General features: G+C 37.2%; 2 protein-coding genes across 5 annotated transcripts; one reads left to right on the forward strand and one right to left on the reverse strand.

Moving 5' to 3' along the window:
• Nucleotides 1-552: 552 nt before the first annotated feature.
• Nucleotides 553-8,295, forward strand: LOC121265036 (long chain base biosynthesis protein 1). Of its 4 annotated transcripts, XM_041168475.1 has the most exons (15): nucleotides 553-702; nucleotides 1,036-1,199; nucleotides 1,308-1,347; nucleotides 1,447-1,669; nucleotides 1,763-1,857; nucleotides 2,994-3,085; nucleotides 3,520-3,613; nucleotides 3,705-3,777; nucleotides 3,900-4,032; nucleotides 5,576-5,750; nucleotides 6,474-6,614; nucleotides 6,703-6,798; nucleotides 7,092-7,233; nucleotides 7,717-7,844; nucleotides 7,930-8,295. In XM_041168475.1, the coding sequence occupies exons 4-15, from the start codon at nucleotides 1,564-1,566 to the stop codon at nucleotides 8,098-8,100; spliced, it is 1,446 nt and encodes a 481-aa protein (XP_041024409.1). In that variant the 5' UTR covers nucleotides 553-702; nucleotides 1,036-1,199; nucleotides 1,308-1,347; nucleotides 1,447-1,563; the 3' UTR covers nucleotides 8,101-8,295. The 4 variants fall into 4 exon arrangements, with proteins under 4 accessions (XP_041024409.1, XP_041024407.1, XP_041024410.1 ...); XM_041168473.1 differs by lacking the exon at nucleotides 1,308-1,347; XM_041168474.1 differs by lacking the exons at nucleotides 553-702; nucleotides 1,308-1,347 and adding an exon at nucleotides 703-725.
• A 1,285-nt stretch (nucleotides 8,296-9,580) lies between these two features.
• On the reverse strand, nucleotides 9,581-13,229 carry LOC121264331 (U-box domain-containing protein 7-like). Its single transcript, XM_041167461.1, has 2 exons — nucleotides 12,534-13,229; nucleotides 9,581-10,849 (listed from the first exon to the last, which is right to left on the reverse strand). The coding sequence occupies exons 1-2, from the start codon at nucleotides 13,031-13,033 to the stop codon at nucleotides 10,003-10,005; spliced, it is 1,347 nt and encodes a 448-aa protein (XP_041023395.1). The 5' UTR covers nucleotides 13,034-13,229; the 3' UTR covers nucleotides 9,581-10,002.
• Between the last annotated feature and the right edge of the window lie 3,191 nt (nucleotides 13,230-16,420).

Below are 16,420 nucleotides of genomic sequence, written 5' to 3' on the forward strand. Positions count from 1 at the left end.
GGTAGGATGTGTGGCGATCATAGGAGGCTGGTAGGCTTCAAATCAGTGCATTTCGGTGCTATGGGAGGAGAAAATTTATCTTTCGAATTAAATTATTTCATATAAACACTTTATTAGATGTGTTATATATATTAGCTTGAGAATAAATTATTATTATTTTAAACAATAAAAATTAATTCAAGGTCAAGCAACATAATCGGATAAGAAAATATGAGAATATGGTATATTATTATTAACTTTTTATTGTTATAATATTTTTTTAAAAAAATTTAAAAATCTCATTTAAAAATATACAAAAGGAGATTACGAATTTTTTATTGAATAGTATATAAGGTAAGATGAATTTTATATTTATTTTCAAATCTTATATTTATAGTTTTTTTTTTTTAAGATATAACGATATTTTATAAAAATGTGAAGGGTGAGATAATAAATAATAATAATAAAAAAAATTATAAAAATTTCTATAAATCAACATCTACGTGTGAGGTTTTGAAGTAAGGAAGGGAAAAAAAAAAAAAAAAAAAAAGAAAGGGGAAGAGAAGGAAAAAAAAAAAGAAAACCACGCGTCAACACCTGACGTGTGGGGTGTGGTTGAGAACAGTTGCTGATATATATATAATTTCTCATTTTTCATAAGGTTGTATTATTTGGCCATCCAAATTCCCAAGTCCATCGTCGCCAACGATTTCTTTCGCCAAGGTCAATCTTGAACCTCATAGTTGGTGATTTCTTTCTTCCTTCTGCATCTTCTTTAATTTTTTCCCCTTTTTTATTTCTTTAGATTTCCTATTTTTTGGGTTTATTTTGGATCAACTCATGGATTATAATCTCTATCTCCGTTTTTTTTCCTATTCGTGTTTGGAAGGCTCCCAGTTTCATTTCTTTTAATTTTATTGCCGATTTTGTAAAAACTAGGGTTCTCATCTCTGTTTTGAATCAGAGTTTTAAAATTAATTTTCTTCGAAGTTTTGCTAGTTTTTGACTTCAAAATCCAATTCCTTGACTTCAATTCATCTAGTTTTCTGTGCTCAGGTATTCAATAATTTCCTTATTCTCAGCTCCGATCTCAATCCGGGTGTCTGTATGAGCTATCAATCTCTCTTATGATCCAAGTTAGGCGATTCGGCGAATGAACTCTACTCTCGTCGATTTGCAGCTTCTCTCTTTAGCCTCTAATCCATCCTGGTCTGGTTCAGGTATTTCATTTCGCTCTTTCTTGGAGACCACTTCGATGATATAAGATATCATTCTCTACCTTTAAATAGGGTTTACTTATATTCGTATGTAAATCGATTCATTTTTAGCTATCAGACACCTTTAGCATCGGACGTTTGTTCTATCATAGTACTTCAAATTTTTTTCGTGGGTAATCGTATTTTTATGTTGATTCTGTAATGGTTTTCACTTCCATACCAACGGGACAGTAACAATTACTACATGCAGGATCCAGATCTCTAAGCCTTTTATTGCAGTGACAGTCTCAAGAGATTGTAGTTACAGGAAATGAATGTCCTCGTCTATGATGTGAGTGGTTTTTGAAGGCTATCTGATATCGAGACTATGGCATCTGCTGTTCTGCAAATAGTGAATACTACTTTAGAGTGGGTGACTTTGGCTTTAGATGCTCCTTCTGCCCGAGCTGTTGTTTTTGGAGTACATATCGGCGGTAACTTCTGAAGTCTCAAAAGCTAACCATGTCTTTGCCATCTTCTGGATCATGTAATTTGGCTAACAGACTTTTTTGTTCTTATGGTTAAAGGGCATCTATTTGTGGAAGTTCTTCTTTTGGTTGTCATCCTTTTCCTGCTTTCCCAGAAAAGTTACAAGCCCCCAAAAAGGCCTTTAACCAAGAAGGTTTGTGGGACAATTTTAATCCATACTTTTTGTATTGACCAAGAGGATGCTCTTATTGATTTATCTTGACTTGAACTGTTTTAGTATTTCTATAACATGGTGAAGTTGAGATGGGGAGTGTTGGCAAGATATGATACGAATAGCATATACATATCGAATTCAAATAATATTCCTTTTGTTTGACACTTGGCCGATTGTTCTCTGCAGAACAAATTTTTAGATAATCAGACTGCACACATAATTTTGAATGTTCGAAAATTTAAATGGTTTGAATCCACGATGATATTTAAATTATGCTGAAATCTGAAATCAAGGTGAAAGTTGAATCTATAGGACATCACGAATTTGTCACCATGTTCTATATGTCTATTTGCACGTCTCTAATTTTTGTGCTTGCTTAAATCTGTTTCATCCAGGGACTGAGGGCCCCAGTTTTGGTGATTCAATTTTGCCAAAGTAAAAAATGAGTTGTTCACTGAAAATTATGGATTTGGGTCTCTTAAAGTTCAAGCATTTTAAGGCCTAGTTTGGTTTCAAAAACCTTTCAAACCATCTCATGTCAACATTCAAACACCATTCAAATAGAAACATTTTTCAATATCAAATTTTCAACCTTTTTATTTAATCATTACCTAATCATTACAACTTTTCCAAATTTCAAAAAAAAAAAAAAAAAAACCATTCAACTTTTTCAAATCCCAAAACAAAAATTATATTAAAAAATTATATTCTAACCCTCTTTTAACTTTATAATTTTTTTATTTAACTTTTTTTCTCTCCTTTCCCAAAACCTCATAAAAGTCTTAACTCAAACAATTTCACTACTATTTACAAATTATCTCACTACTATTCCCAAATGATTTCACTACTATTCACAGATTTCTTATCTCATCTCGTCTGTGTAACCAAACGAGGCCTAAATGTAAACCCCTTCAATGATAGATCTTATGAAGTTCGATTTTCCTAACTCCCATACTCTAGCTGCATTCCTGGTTTCATAAAAGTTGCATCTGGTTATTTTAATTAACTGTATTTGGAACATCATTATTAATGGTGGTATATCAACCTACAAGAACTTTTATACTTCATTATGGTATTTCACCAAAACTAAAGAAAACTATGCCTGATGTTTGTAGGAAATAGATGAGCTATGTGATGAATGGGTCCCAGAATCACTCATTCCTCCTCTTACAGAAGAGATGCAGAGGGAACCTCCAATGTTAGAAAGGTGAAATAGTTGTAATATCCATGTAGAGGATTTCATAGATTCCTGTCAGAATGATGCTCTTACCTATGTTTTTTTTTCCCCACTTTTAGTTTGTGATGGAAAAAAATCTTCAATTTATTTGTTTCATTCTTGTTTTCTTCTTTAAAGTAAGTTTCTTCCCCAATACTACGAATTTTCTTCTTCTCTTTGTTCTTATGTTGTCCTAGCTCTTTGCGTACATGGAGTTATTGTTACTGCCTGTGTTTTCCTAATCAATTTATACTTATAATTTTTGTCTCGTGTATATCATCACATAAACAAATAATTTTTGTTTATGTAATTTATTATCTTTCATAAGTTGAATATTAGATTTCTGAATAAGAACTGAAAAGTGTTTTGGTAAAAAGCCTCAAGGCATTGCTGCTCCTGAGTTGCGTTTTTTGTTTCTCTGGCAGTGCTGCAGGGCCACATACAATAATCAATGGCAAAGAAGTTGTCAATTTTGCTTCAGCAAATTATCTTGGATTGATAGGACATAAGAAATTGCTTGTGAGATGCAGTTCCCGTTATTTATTTATTTATTTGTGCTGTGATAATTTCTATGTTTTTATGGTGGATTTATGATCATATTCTATCTCAGGAGTCATGTTCCTCTGCATTGGAGAAATACGGTGTTGGTTCTTGTGGTCCTCGTGGATTCTATGGAACAATTGGTAAGCTTTACTTTTGGATCTAATTTTCATATGAATTGGATTGGAGGTTCTGCACCCAGATTTTCACATGAAAAACATTTTTCTTTTGACGGTTAATTTTTTTTATTCTTCCCTCTTACCAGATGTACACCTTGACTGTGAGGCCAGAATAGCAAAATTTTTGGGAACTCCTGATTCAATTCTCTATTCCTATGGACTTTCCACCGTGTTCAGTGCAATTCCAGCTTTTTGCAAAAGAGGAGATATCATTGTAGTGTGAGTATGCATAATCTCAACTATTTAATTCCTTCTGAGTTCATTTCCCTGTGCGTATATATTCGTGGTAGAAGAAATTAGTGATACTGTATGTTAAAACCAATTCTAAGGTAAATCATGTTTGCTATCTTTTGAGGGAAAAAAAGCACTTACAAAGAAAGGGTGGCACCAATGGGGTGATGATAAGATGCTCATCTTTGTGGCGGTGGCAAGACAAAGGTCCCGATTATATTGGGGTGATTTGAGAGGTGGTGAAGATGCTATTTATGGATTTAGATCCCCTAGAGTTATTGCGTAAACTCTATGGCCTAGAGTGTGTGAGTTATAGATGCATAAAGTGGGTTCCACAACATTAATTGAACATTTAATGTTGCCAGAGAAATTTATTTCTGCAACCATAAATGTTGTGGGACCCATTTTATATGTCTATCTCTAAGTTCAAAAGTTCGGGTAGAAACTCTAGGGGACTTAATCCCTATTTATGTGATGTTTGTTGTAGACCATAGCAGTGACTAGTTGTGGTATTGGGGTGACAATGGTGTTAATGTGAAGTTGGGGTGTAAATAAAATTAACCAATATGCCCAAGTTTTTCTTCTCATGTGGAAGTGAAAGTTTACTTCCAAACTACAAATCTTTTAAAACAATTTTTTTTTTTTTTTTTTTGTCTGCTCTCTTCTTCCTCCAACCAAATATACTTAAAACAGGGGTACTGTTACATCCCTCACCCCCCACAAAAAAAATCCTTCCCTTCTTTTGTTTTTATTTCCTCTCCTCACGCTCCATCCAAATAAACCCTAAGCAATGTTTAGCTTCCCTTGTCCCCATCCCTACAACCGGAAATGATAGTTTAGTTAATGATTTTAAATTATCATTGCGAGCTCAAAAGAATTTCCACAAAAAAGTATTACAAATGTGATGATGGATTGGGCTTGCTTATTTTCTGATAAAAGAACATTATTCTAACTTATAAACTGGCTTAATTGCCCACCTTAGCTGCCAATTTGCAGCACTGCTCACTGCGATTTAGGCGGGCCACTTGCTTGAAACCAAATCAAGATTTAAGAAAAGCAAGGAGTTAAAGCGTCTTTCTTGGGAAATCAACTACGACGCTAAGGGAGGTAGTTCGAGTCCAAGGAAGACTAAAGGAAGGGCATTATGAAGCTGTCCTTGTAGAGGGAGTTTCGGGCTCGGGCTGGGGTTGGGGTTGGGGAGGTGTGTTTTGTTCCCATTCAGGCTTGGTGTATTTTGGATAGATTTCTAATTTTCATGGGCTTATTGGTCATTAGGGGCTCTCTAGTATGGGCTACGTGTTTCTTCTATACGCCCAGTTTACTTGTTTACTCCTATTGATATTAATATATATATAATATTTTTACTTATAAAAAAAAAAATTGCCCACCTTAGCTGTTTGTGACAGTTGTCCTGGTGCCTTTCATATTCCGGCATACATTGGGAGTTTTTACCGTTAAAATAGCCTGCATCAGATTTCTGGTGTATATTTGTTTCTTTATTTTAAGGTGGTTCTATTTGTTCCTGTTTCAGGGATGAAGGAGTCCACTGGGGAATACAAAATGGTCTTCATCTCTCTAGAAGCACAATTGTGTATTTCAAGCACAATGATATGGAATCTCTAAGGACTACTCTTGAGAAAATCACTGCAGAGAATAAGCGTGCTAAGAAATTGCGGCGCTACATTGTTGTTGAAGCTGTGTACCAGGTAGATTTTTGTGCACTATTCGTATACATATTTTACCTTTTGTGTCTTTTACATGTGTTGGGATGATTTCACCTTTAATCTTAGGTGAATATCTTACACGTCAACTCTGCTTATGTCCTAGGACTTTGTGAGCAAACATAGAAGACTCCTTGAAGTATTTACTTTATATGTAGCATGTTGCAGATGTTGGTTTCTCTCTGTATTGCTGGTATAAATTCTGGCAGTAGAAGGTAGATGCAATTACAAGAAAACTGCTTATTTGCGACTAGTTATTTCCAGCGAAATGACTATTTCCAACTAAAATGAGTCTGTTTTTGTCGCAAATAGTCATTTTCATCGTAAAAAAATAGTCACAAATACCCGTTTTTCTTGTAGTATATATGGGCAATAATTGGAAGAGTACAGTTCTAAAAGTTGCAATGTTTGCCTTTTTTCTCCAGTTCTTTTGAGATTTGAAGGAACATAATATTTATTAGCCTAGTAGTATAAATGCTTCTAGTTCATTAATTTATTCCTCAAGGGAGAGGGTTGAACTGTTGGAGTCAATTGTAATTTTAAATGAACTTTTTGTACTATACTTTACCTGAAATATGGTCATCACTCTCAAAAGTTGCCTTGTCAATGGTATCATTGTCAATGTGTTGCTTGCTATTCTACCTTGCTATATGCCCTGCTTTTTCTTCTCCTTTGGCTGACTTTATATGCTGATTACAAACTTCGCAGAATTCTGGCCAAATAGCTCCCTTAGATGAGATCATTAGATTGAAGGAGAAATATCGCTTCCGCGTTTTATTGGATGAGAGCAACTCATTTGGTGCACTTGGCAGTTCTGGAAGGGGTCTCACTGAGTATTATGGGGTTCCGGTATGTTCAAAAGCTTAACTGGCCCCCGTTCTTTCTTCTTTAAAAATTGACCCATTTCTGTTGGCTTTATGGTGGTCTGATATTGCAGATTGAGAAGATAGATATTATAACTGCTGCCATGGGACATGCATTAGCCACAGAAGGAGGATTTTGCACCGGAAGTGCCAGAGTCATTGATCACCAAGTATGCAAAATAATAATTTATAAGAATGACCATGTAAATGAACTATTTTATTGGTTGGTCGGAAGTCTTAACTAGGCAAAAATAGTATCGATATTTTAGTAGGTGATGATGCCTGTTATGAAGTGAAGATGGTAACACCCATTTTCTAAATGGTGCTGATGATGCCTACTGGTTGATGATGCCTGACATCTCAGTCTATGCTGCTATTTTTTTAATGGTAGTGCTTGTTTTATAGTAAAGATTATGACGCTCATTTGAATGCTAATGTCTCGGTCTATGCTAATTTTTTGCAGCGATTGAGCGGTTCTGGGTATGTTTTTTCTGCTTCTTTGCCCCCATATCTTGCGAGTGCAGCAATAACTGCCATTGATGTCCTGGAGGAAAATCCTGATCTGATGAAGAAACTGAAGGAAAATATTGCCCGTTTATGGAAAGGTTGGTTCTATTTCACTGCTAAGCAAGATTGAATATATTTTTAGAGAATAAATGGTGCTGAAGGACTTTAATGCATGACACCTGTACCTCCTATTATTTTTTATGATAGCATAGGTACATGAAACAACCATTGATAAGGCATTACGCGTAGAGTGAAAGAGCTTTGTGGGACATGATATCATTATTATATGGGATTTCACTCGGGCTCTATGGCTATTTCTAGGTTGGATGGCTGTAGGTAATTTGTGTGGATGTGGCAATCAATTGGAGCTTTTAAAATGTCTGCTCGACACTTTAGATATACGCCTTAAATACATGCTATTGCATCAACCAGAAGCAATTACCAAATCTATTGAAGGCCAAATTATTGTACTCATTTTCCCCTAATACTTACCACCCCAAAGTCTACCAATATGTGTGTGTGTGTGTGTGTGTGTGTGATACCTTGACACTTTTAGCTCTAAATGTAGCTGGTGACTGCAGGATTGTCAGATATACCAGGCCTCTCAATAGCAAGTAATGCAGAATCGCCCATTGTTTTTCTCAAGCTAGAGAAGTCAACAGGTTCCATTAAAAATGACCTAACTCTTCTTGAAGAGATTGCCGATCGTGTAAGTTAATAGTTATCTGGTTTCTATTCACGATTTGGCCAATTATTATTCTTTTGTTTTCATTGCATAATTGTTGTGTTCACAGGTGTTGAAGGAAGAGTCAGTATTTGTGGTGGCTTCCAAAAGATCGACACTTGATAAATGTCGTTTAGCCGTGGGAATCAGACTGTTTGTTTCTGCTGGCCATTCAGAATCCGATCTGCAGAAGGCATCTGGATCATTGAAAAGAGTTGCAGCACAGGTTCTGAAGAGTTAAAATTGAGTGGTGGTGCATGAATCTCTCTTTCTCTGTGCGTGTGTGCGTGTGTGAACCTGCTGGACCTTATCAGGTTTTTTAGACACCTTCATTTGTTAGACAATTTTGTAATGTAGGCTAAGGCCTGTGGTCATTGATAATTTATGTTCTAATTCTTGCGTGATTATTTAGATTGGCAGATTTTTTGCACTTTAACCTGCGAGTATGGTAAATATAGACTCCGTTCTTACATCGATTATTCTTGTTGTTAGTTTGTTAATAATAGGGATGTACTTTTGGATGTCACAAATGTAAAGATTATTTATTATTCATTCTTCCAGATCTCTCATTGCATCTTCTCTTAATAAAATGATTACTTGTAATACTATGCATTTTGAAAAGGTTATATATAGTTGGGACTATATATCTTTCCATTATGTGAATGCTTTTAACACTTTAATTATGAGCTTAAGTTGGGCTAGATAATGGCAATTGACCTCTGTGTTTGGATGGTTTCTAAATTAGTGGGCAAAACTTCCTTGTGTTCTTACCACCCCTTTATTAGGCTATAATGAATTATTTCTCAAGCTCCTTTGAATGACCAATCTATATATAGAAAACTCCCCGTATTTGCAAATTTACGTCTTCTTTAACTATTTAAAATCCATTTCTGGGTGTTTCATATTTATGGGATTTTTTTTTTTTTTTGTTTTGGTAAATTTCAGTGGAGAAAATTACTTCTATAGACTCGATATATAGCATATAAATAATGTTATTTGAAGGTCTTTACGTCATACATCTTTTATACGGTATAATTTAATTTGTAAGATTTATTTTTAAAATTAAATTATATCATGTAAATTTTGTGGGAAGGAAACTAAATATAGCTTCAGCAATGGTAATAAAATGTCAGATAGAACTGGATTGGTTCTCTCCGAAAAGGTATTAACTATCATTAAACTCAAGGGAATGATTGATCTGATGTATTTTAACTAAAAAAAACTACTAAAATCACACCGCACGTTACCCAACATTAATACTTGTTCTTTAATAATATTTTAACCGAATATCAAATCAAATTATACTCGAGCAAACGTGTTTTCTTCTTTAGGCCTGAGCAGTCAATTAATTAGTTACAATTGGAATTACTTTGCTCCGGATAATGATCGATTGTTTTATTATCAAAGCTCAATTGATGATTGCTTGGACTTTAGGCACATCTACAACTCATGTATAGGAGGAATAGATGCCCCGGCCAACTCTTCCAAACGCATTAACTTTACAGAGAGAAGATGACCTTAGTTAGCCTCATCGCCCATGGCTGATCATGGTATACATGACTACTTTTGGATTCATCAGTACATTTCCCATTTTCTATTCCTAAACTTCATCTCGGGCATGAGATTCTTTGGGAACGAGCATTTCTGATATATAGCGTATTAATGTAACTACAACTAAACAGAAGATAACTAATAAGCCAACATTTTTTAGATAATTAATATTGTCTGTTAATCTTTCACTTTGATAACACATTCAACCAAAATAAATGGATAATCTAACAGGAAGAATATAAATTAAATTTACCTATTTCCAGCTGTTCAAGTTTCAGCATTCATAACAAGTGATGAAAAAAAATTTAAATAAATGATTGATTCTACAACATCTGTGTATACCTCTTCTTATTCGTGTATTCCTAGCTAGGAAAGGATTATTGTTCTACCATGTTCAGAAAACTTTCACCTTTTGCTGTCCATGGATATACAATTGTTATTATTCATGCTGCACAAGGAATGCATCTCTGTGGTTAGGATTTCATTCACTCCCTGATCTGTGGGGAGAGAGGAGACATCCCTTTTCCCCGTTTCAAAGAACAGCATCTCCAATAGAATCCTGAAAAATTGAACTGTAACTGTCAACCTAATTTTAGTAAGGCAAGCTTTTAGAACTTGTGCTGATCACAAGGGTCTTGAGCTTAGAGGAGTCAGCTGCAGCATTGGCTCGCTGCGTTATCATTTCCAAATTCTTATGCAAACTTTGCTTTACTAAACTCTTCATCATTTTCTTCCCTTCTCGAGCCTCTCTCTGATTTACGGGCGAACCAATTGCAATCCTTCCTGTTTGTGGTCCGGAATGTGGCCTCATATTCGCCTGCCGCTCATCTTTGAACCATTGCAATAGCTTTATTGCCCTCTTCTGGGCGAGAGGGCTACCCAACAATGATACTTCAAGAAGCATCTGGACAATTCCTGACTTGGCCATTTTCTCGCGTAGGGCTGTGCTCTGATGGCCTAAAATCATTAAAATGTAAGCTGATAATTCTTGGCACTTGGGTTTATCTTCCCATGTCAAAATCTCTATCAAACTCTCCGGCACCATTGGACTATTTTCCATTGCCTTCTTTCCCATTAAAGTTACCACCAAGTGCCCTAGTGTTGCAAGGGCTTTCTCTGAAAGTTCTTTTCTAGTGGAGAGCATCAACAGATTGTGTAATAATCCACACGAGACCAGAGGTCCTGCATGGTCCAAGACGGTGGAGAGGTTGAATAAAGTACCCAAACATGACTCTTTGGTTTCAAAACTCGAACCCGACTGGAGAATGCTCGAGATAAATGGGAGGATTTCGGACGAGGCAAGAGGGAATTGGGTATTGACAAGAGAAGATAATGACAAGAGCAGTTCTGCAAATTCGCGTCTCGTTAATTCATCTACAGTATCAATGTTCATTGGCAGTTTGGATAGGATTCCTGCTTCAACGATAAGCGCCTTGTTCCTGAGGGATGAAGAAAGAACAGTACTTCAGAAACAAAGATAAGAATAATATATAGAAAGCACAACATGTTACAACTCTGGTCAAACCAAGGTTGAAAACAAGAACAAACAGTACTCATTATATATGACTTTGATCAAACTTTTATTGTTTAATTATACAACAGGAAGCAAAAATAATAAAATAAATTGAATCCATTATTGCATTAATAACTTAATTGAATACTCCAGTGCTCCCCAAACTAATAAAACAAAATAGAGAACTTCAAGCTGCTGAAGTCAATAAGATTCCGGGGGCCTAGATCTGTGTGGAAATTGAAGCATAAGCTGTAATTTTCTGTCTAAAAAGACAAAGATGTCTGTTCAGGAACACTGTTGCCTCTCCAACTCTTCCAACCACCTTTGAACTAATTAGTGGGTGCAGCTGACGCACCTTAGTGGCGGCCTTCTGATTCAAGGGGACATTTTGCTCAGTTTATTATGGGGGGAAAGCGCTCATGTACGTATTTGCATGCGATCTCTAATACGTACCTTCCTTTCAACTTTTGTAAAGAAAAGTAAAAGGGACCATTCTGAAAAGACAGGAAATCCGTAATAAAGCACATAAGCTCTAGTCATTAATGGTCATGGCGGTTCTTCTCCCACCCTTTATATTTTGCCATGGACATGCATGCCAAAGGACTCAAGAAAATAAGCACTGAGCAATTACCAAAAAAAAAAAAAAAAAAAGAAAAAGAAACAAACATGATGTATATAACTTATGCAACGTTACAGCCTAGAGCATGAGCTCCACTATTGCTGCATCAGGACCCACCCATCATTAATTAACCTTTTCTAAAACATTTATGTCCATAATTATCCTGAAACATCTTTTTAAAAATAGCTGGTTGTGGGAATATGGGTCGAAAAGTCTCGATCCATATCCGGCAAGACCAACTACCATGTGAATAGTGAATCATCTGGATCCATCCCCTGATCTAAGTGTCAGAGAGCTAGTGCCCCAAGGGTTCACTTTTGTCACAAAGCTCGATTTTTTCTTAGGGTGCGGCTACAATGCCGCCCATCTTGACCGCGGTATGCCCAGCATAAATTTTTTTCTTTTTTTTCTCTTTTTTTTTTTTACATTTTTTTAATATATTTAAATACATTTAAAAAATTAAAAAAATATATCAATACACTTAAAATTACTTTCTTAATCATTAAATAAAAAAAAATATATATATTAATTTTGACCAGCGATCAAATAAAAATGTTAACTTGAGGCGGCATAGTAAACTTTCTCTTTTTCTTAATACGGTCATTTTATATGATTTCTACCACCTACACTCATGGCCTAATACAAAATGAAAACTGACATAATTAACTTGAAGTAAATTACCAAACCCTTTAAGATAACTTGTGTTTCATTCCATTTTTCCGAAAAGAAGTAAAAACAATAATATGTGCGTAAGAGCAATTTCCTTGTAAAATAATTATGAGGACAAATATGCTTGTAATTTCACAGAGGAAGGTAGATGATGCACTTTTTTTTTTTTTTTTTTTTAAGTTTCTCGACAAGGATCAAATAAATTGAACAGCATCATAATATCACAAATATATAACACCATAACATTTAGATATTTGAGCAAAACTAGAATGATAGGAATTTAATCATGTTGAAACAAAAAGAAAAAAACATTGAAACTTACGTATAAGTTCCATTAGCGAGCTCAATCAAAGCCGTCAGCGCCGCAAGCCGCCGGCCCGTCACCTCCGAAGCCACCATGGCCACCAACGCCGGTATTACCCCTAGCTGCGCCATCAACTTCCTTGTCTTCCCTTCTTCTCTGACAAGTCTGGCAATCTCCTTGGCTGCCTTCTCTTTCTCTTCCCAACTACCAAAGTGAAGCTTCTTCACCGACCTCTGTAGCACGGTCGAGTCATCTTCACCCTCCCTCTCTAAAACCTGTGCTACGTCGTTTTCAACACCTCTGATGCTCGCCATATCGAATCCCCCCGACGACGACGCGCATCGCCTGCGAGCAGCTTTCGATCGAATGAACCGCCGGATTCTAGCAAAGAAGTGAAGCTTTATGTAGGATAGTAACCAAAGAGGAGAAGAAGATGAAGAAGGAGGAGGAGAAGCAGTAAAAGAAGAAGAAGAAGAAGAAGAAGAATCAGACATGGTTGGAGGTTGTGAGGGACGCATAAAACTGAAAAAGGAGAGAGAGAGTTTTTGAGAAAATAGTTTTTGGGTTTGTTTCTTTATAGTATAAAGTTCTGTCTGAATCTCTGACTTTTTTATTTATAGAGAATACGGATCAGTGGGACAAGGAGAGGGGAGACTTCTGAGCAAAAACACAGAGAGTGCACAAAGCACATGCAGAAGAACAGTGCTGTCACATTTGGATTTCGCACACTGGCAGATATTTAAGGCAAGAGCCAAGAGGGATGCTCCATATAGTGCGCATGGCTTTGATCATGTTAATCAAATTGCAAATTGATAACTGAGATTAATAATGCAGAGATATTGAATTAATGGTTAATTTTGATCGTTTTAATCATCTGTTTAATTAAGGGCCACGGCTTTGGGGGTGCCTAACGCCTTGGTGTCTAGTCTAGGTGCTTGGTGGGGCCTATTAATCACCCAAACCCAATTTCATTTGGTGGTAAATTTTTTGGATGTTTCATAGTAATCAGGGCCTGCACTTGGATCCTCCAGCGCCCAGATATCTGTTCCGAATAAGCCTTAATTATTTTTTATTTTTTTTGGGGGGATAGGACTTATTAAACTTGGTTTAAATGTAAGCCATACAATATGGCATGTGAGAATCAGAGTTCATGGCGCAACACAAGCCTCGATTTCCCCGCCAAGGATCATATATAGATGCCAGTCATTATATATACGTGCCATGCAGAACCATGAAACAGATGTTGAATCATCTTTTTTTCTCATCAGCCGAGAATCCGTACCGAGAGTGAGATCTTCTCACATGCATCATGTATGCATGCTTGTACATCCAGATTTCTCAGCACCAGGGGTGAAAACTCTCTCCTTCATTATTTCCATCTTAAATTCAGCTGTATGGTATGGCAAGAGGGAATATGAATATAGGGGGAAAAATTAGTAGTAAAAAATCAAATTGAGGTGCCTTTCGTGCACTTTTATTTTTCACATTGTGTTTAGGCCTTCACTTAATTAAGAGAAATGCAAGAAATTTTATAAAATAAATTCATAAATTGACGTAACTTAATGTGATACGTTAAATTGTAAAGCTGGTGTAATTTTATTGTAAAGTAAATCTAACGTATTCTATAAAATCATGTCAATTAATAGATTTACTTTTGTGAGATATCTTTGTAACTATAACACTTCTCTTCACTTAAAAAAGAAAATTTTATATATATACACTTTGGTTAAATACTGTTTCTATTGATTGGCTACTTATATATATTTCTTTTGGCTGGAAAAATTTAACGGTTGCCCCCATTTTCTTTTTGGGGAGGAGGGGATTACACAGTGTGGATTTTAAAATAAAAATACCCGTGCAAGCTTGACATTCTATTAGCTAGCACATTGATAAAAAATCACGAGTGATGAGTAGGGGAAGAATTTTGATCCAAACTTGGGAAAGTACTGAAAATGCTGGCCTTGCCGACCATTTTAGTCAAGAATCTACTCGGTACATTTGGTCTTAATTAGTGCAGTGTGCACCACTTTGATAAGTACTGATCTCCATTATTGACCTGCCACCTTAACAAAAGAAAAATTAAATACAATAATTCGGTCTAGTTTTTGGTGGAATTGCATTACGAGAGGCCTTTCCATTGCGTGTCATTTCCGCGTCACATTCCACTCACTTATACAATATGTTGATGTCGTATTTTGCAGCTCGATCAATTATGCGTGAAGGTCGATCTGTTCCTACAAATATAGAAAAATGAGGGTTCAGAGTGGTGAGAAACATCTCCGATGCATGCCTAGGTCAGCTTTAAGTTCTTGGTCTATAATTTTAAGGAGCTCAAATGAAAGTACTTAGAGAGTTTTCTACCCCGCGAAGGGGGGTATTAGATACTTGGTGGGGGTGGTCCAATGGCGAGCCGATCGTGGTGACCGTTGACAATCTAGGGTTAGTGTCGTGGCGTGTTTGTCTTTGTCTTTCATTAAATGCAGCGTGGACTCAGTCTTACGCACCCACCTTTAAGGTCTGTCCAGCCGTCTGTGCCCAGGTACTAGGGTTGTCCCTAAACCTGTACATATGGGTTGTCGGCCAGTAGAGTTGTCAGGCCTTCTGACTCAAGTCCACGTCCCGTGTGTGTTACTTTGATGCTTCTTTTTGGGCTTCCTGGGCTGACCTTACTCTTCTCAGCCCGACCCATAGCATCCTGTCCTTCTCATACAGATTCCTTCTGACGGGCTATCCTTAGACCCATCAGTGCCTCGTGAGTGGGGCTCGCGTGGTTCGGCCCGACATTGGGAAAGCCTCACTCACAGTACCCCACGAATTTCCACCAAAACGTTTTTTTCCGACTTTATGGGGTCAATTTTCCCTAGCGCACGTCCGACACCCCACGACTATTCAATTGCATCATTAATGTCTTAATGATGCCTTGTGTTCTTCCCACCCCTTCGTAATCTGACAATTCTAGGCAGCGGGAAGCCTGCCCACGCACTAGCCCGAGTATTGTGCGTCTCACGCGCTTGTTACTTGCTCTTTATGCTTTAGTGGGTTCGTGTTTGTTGGGTTCCACGATGCCACTCCATGCGTTTCTCGAGACTTGGCACATCCTTTGGGTTTCTGGCTCGGGGTTGCTTCGTTGTCTATAGAATGCCAACCGTCACGTCCTCCTCTATATAAAGCCTCCATTTCTCTCATATTCTACCATATCTGCTTCTCATCCTTCTTTATTTTTCTTCGGGCCAACTTGCTTAGTTCCTCCCCTTTCACTCTCTTGCTTCGTTCCTTCTTCCTTCCAGTCTCTAATAGCTCCCAAAGATCTTTTGACACTCGTTACTTGTACTTTGTTGGGCGGAGTTGGGAGTCGTCAGTCTCTACTGATGACCTCTGTGAGGAGGATGTATAACATTCTAGAATCAGTGGTTCTGGAGATCCCTGGGCGACGCATAGCTGTGGTGGACTCTGATGGGATGGCATCTCTAGTTGCGTTCTATCCTCTGATGTTTGGGAACGGTCTTCGTCTTCCGTTTTGCTGCCCCATCAGGAACGTTCTCAACTTTCTGGGATTGGCCTTAGCATAGCTCCACCCGAACGCCTGGCGGCTTCTGGTTGCCAACTGCGGGATCTTCTGAAAGGTGCTCAGCTTCGACCCTTAGGAGTATCCTAATCTGAAAGCCCGGGAGTTTCTGCTAGTGTACTGGGTGTTGCACCTCAACGAGAGCTTGTGTAGCTTCCAAGTGCATTCCTCCAAAAAGTGCATTGCTAGTCTGGAGAAGCGGCATTCCCACATTAAAGACTAGTGTCAACGATTTGTCTTTATCTCTGGCTCGAGATGAGAGTATCCTAAGAGGGAGGAGGTCCACCAGAAGTTCCCGATTTGGGCCATCTGGTAATGCAGGCCCAATAGCAAGAGCCTA

Source organism: Juglans microcarpa x Juglans regia, chromosome 5D, assembly GCF_004785595.1.
Source record: "Juglans microcarpa x Juglans regia isolate MS1-56 chromosome 5D, Jm3101_v1.0, whole genome shotgun sequence".
NCBI classification, from domain to species: Eukaryota; Viridiplantae; Streptophyta; class Magnoliopsida; order Fagales; family Juglandaceae; genus Juglans; species Juglans microcarpa x Juglans regia.

Coding starts and splice junctions, on each gene's coding strand:
- LOC121264331 (XM_041167461.1), bottom strand. CDS start 13,033: ATGCGTCCCTCACAACCTCCAACCATGTCTGATTCTTCTTCTTCTTCT. Junction 10,850..12,533: donor CTCGCTAATGGAACTTATAC/GTAAGTTTCAAT, acceptor TTCATCCCTCAG/GAACAAGGCGCTTATCGTTG.
- LOC121265036 (XM_041168475.1), top strand. CDS start 1,564: ATGGCATCTGCTGTTCTGCAAATAGTGAATACTACTTTAGAGTGGGTG. Junction 3,614..3,704: donor TAGGACATAAGAAATTGCTT/GTGAGATGCAGT, acceptor ATTCTATCTCAG/GAGTCATGTTCCTCTGCATT. Junction 6,799..7,091: donor CCAGAGTCATTGATCACCAA/GTATGCAAAATA, acceptor AATTTTTTGCAG/CGATTGAGCGGTTCTGGGTA.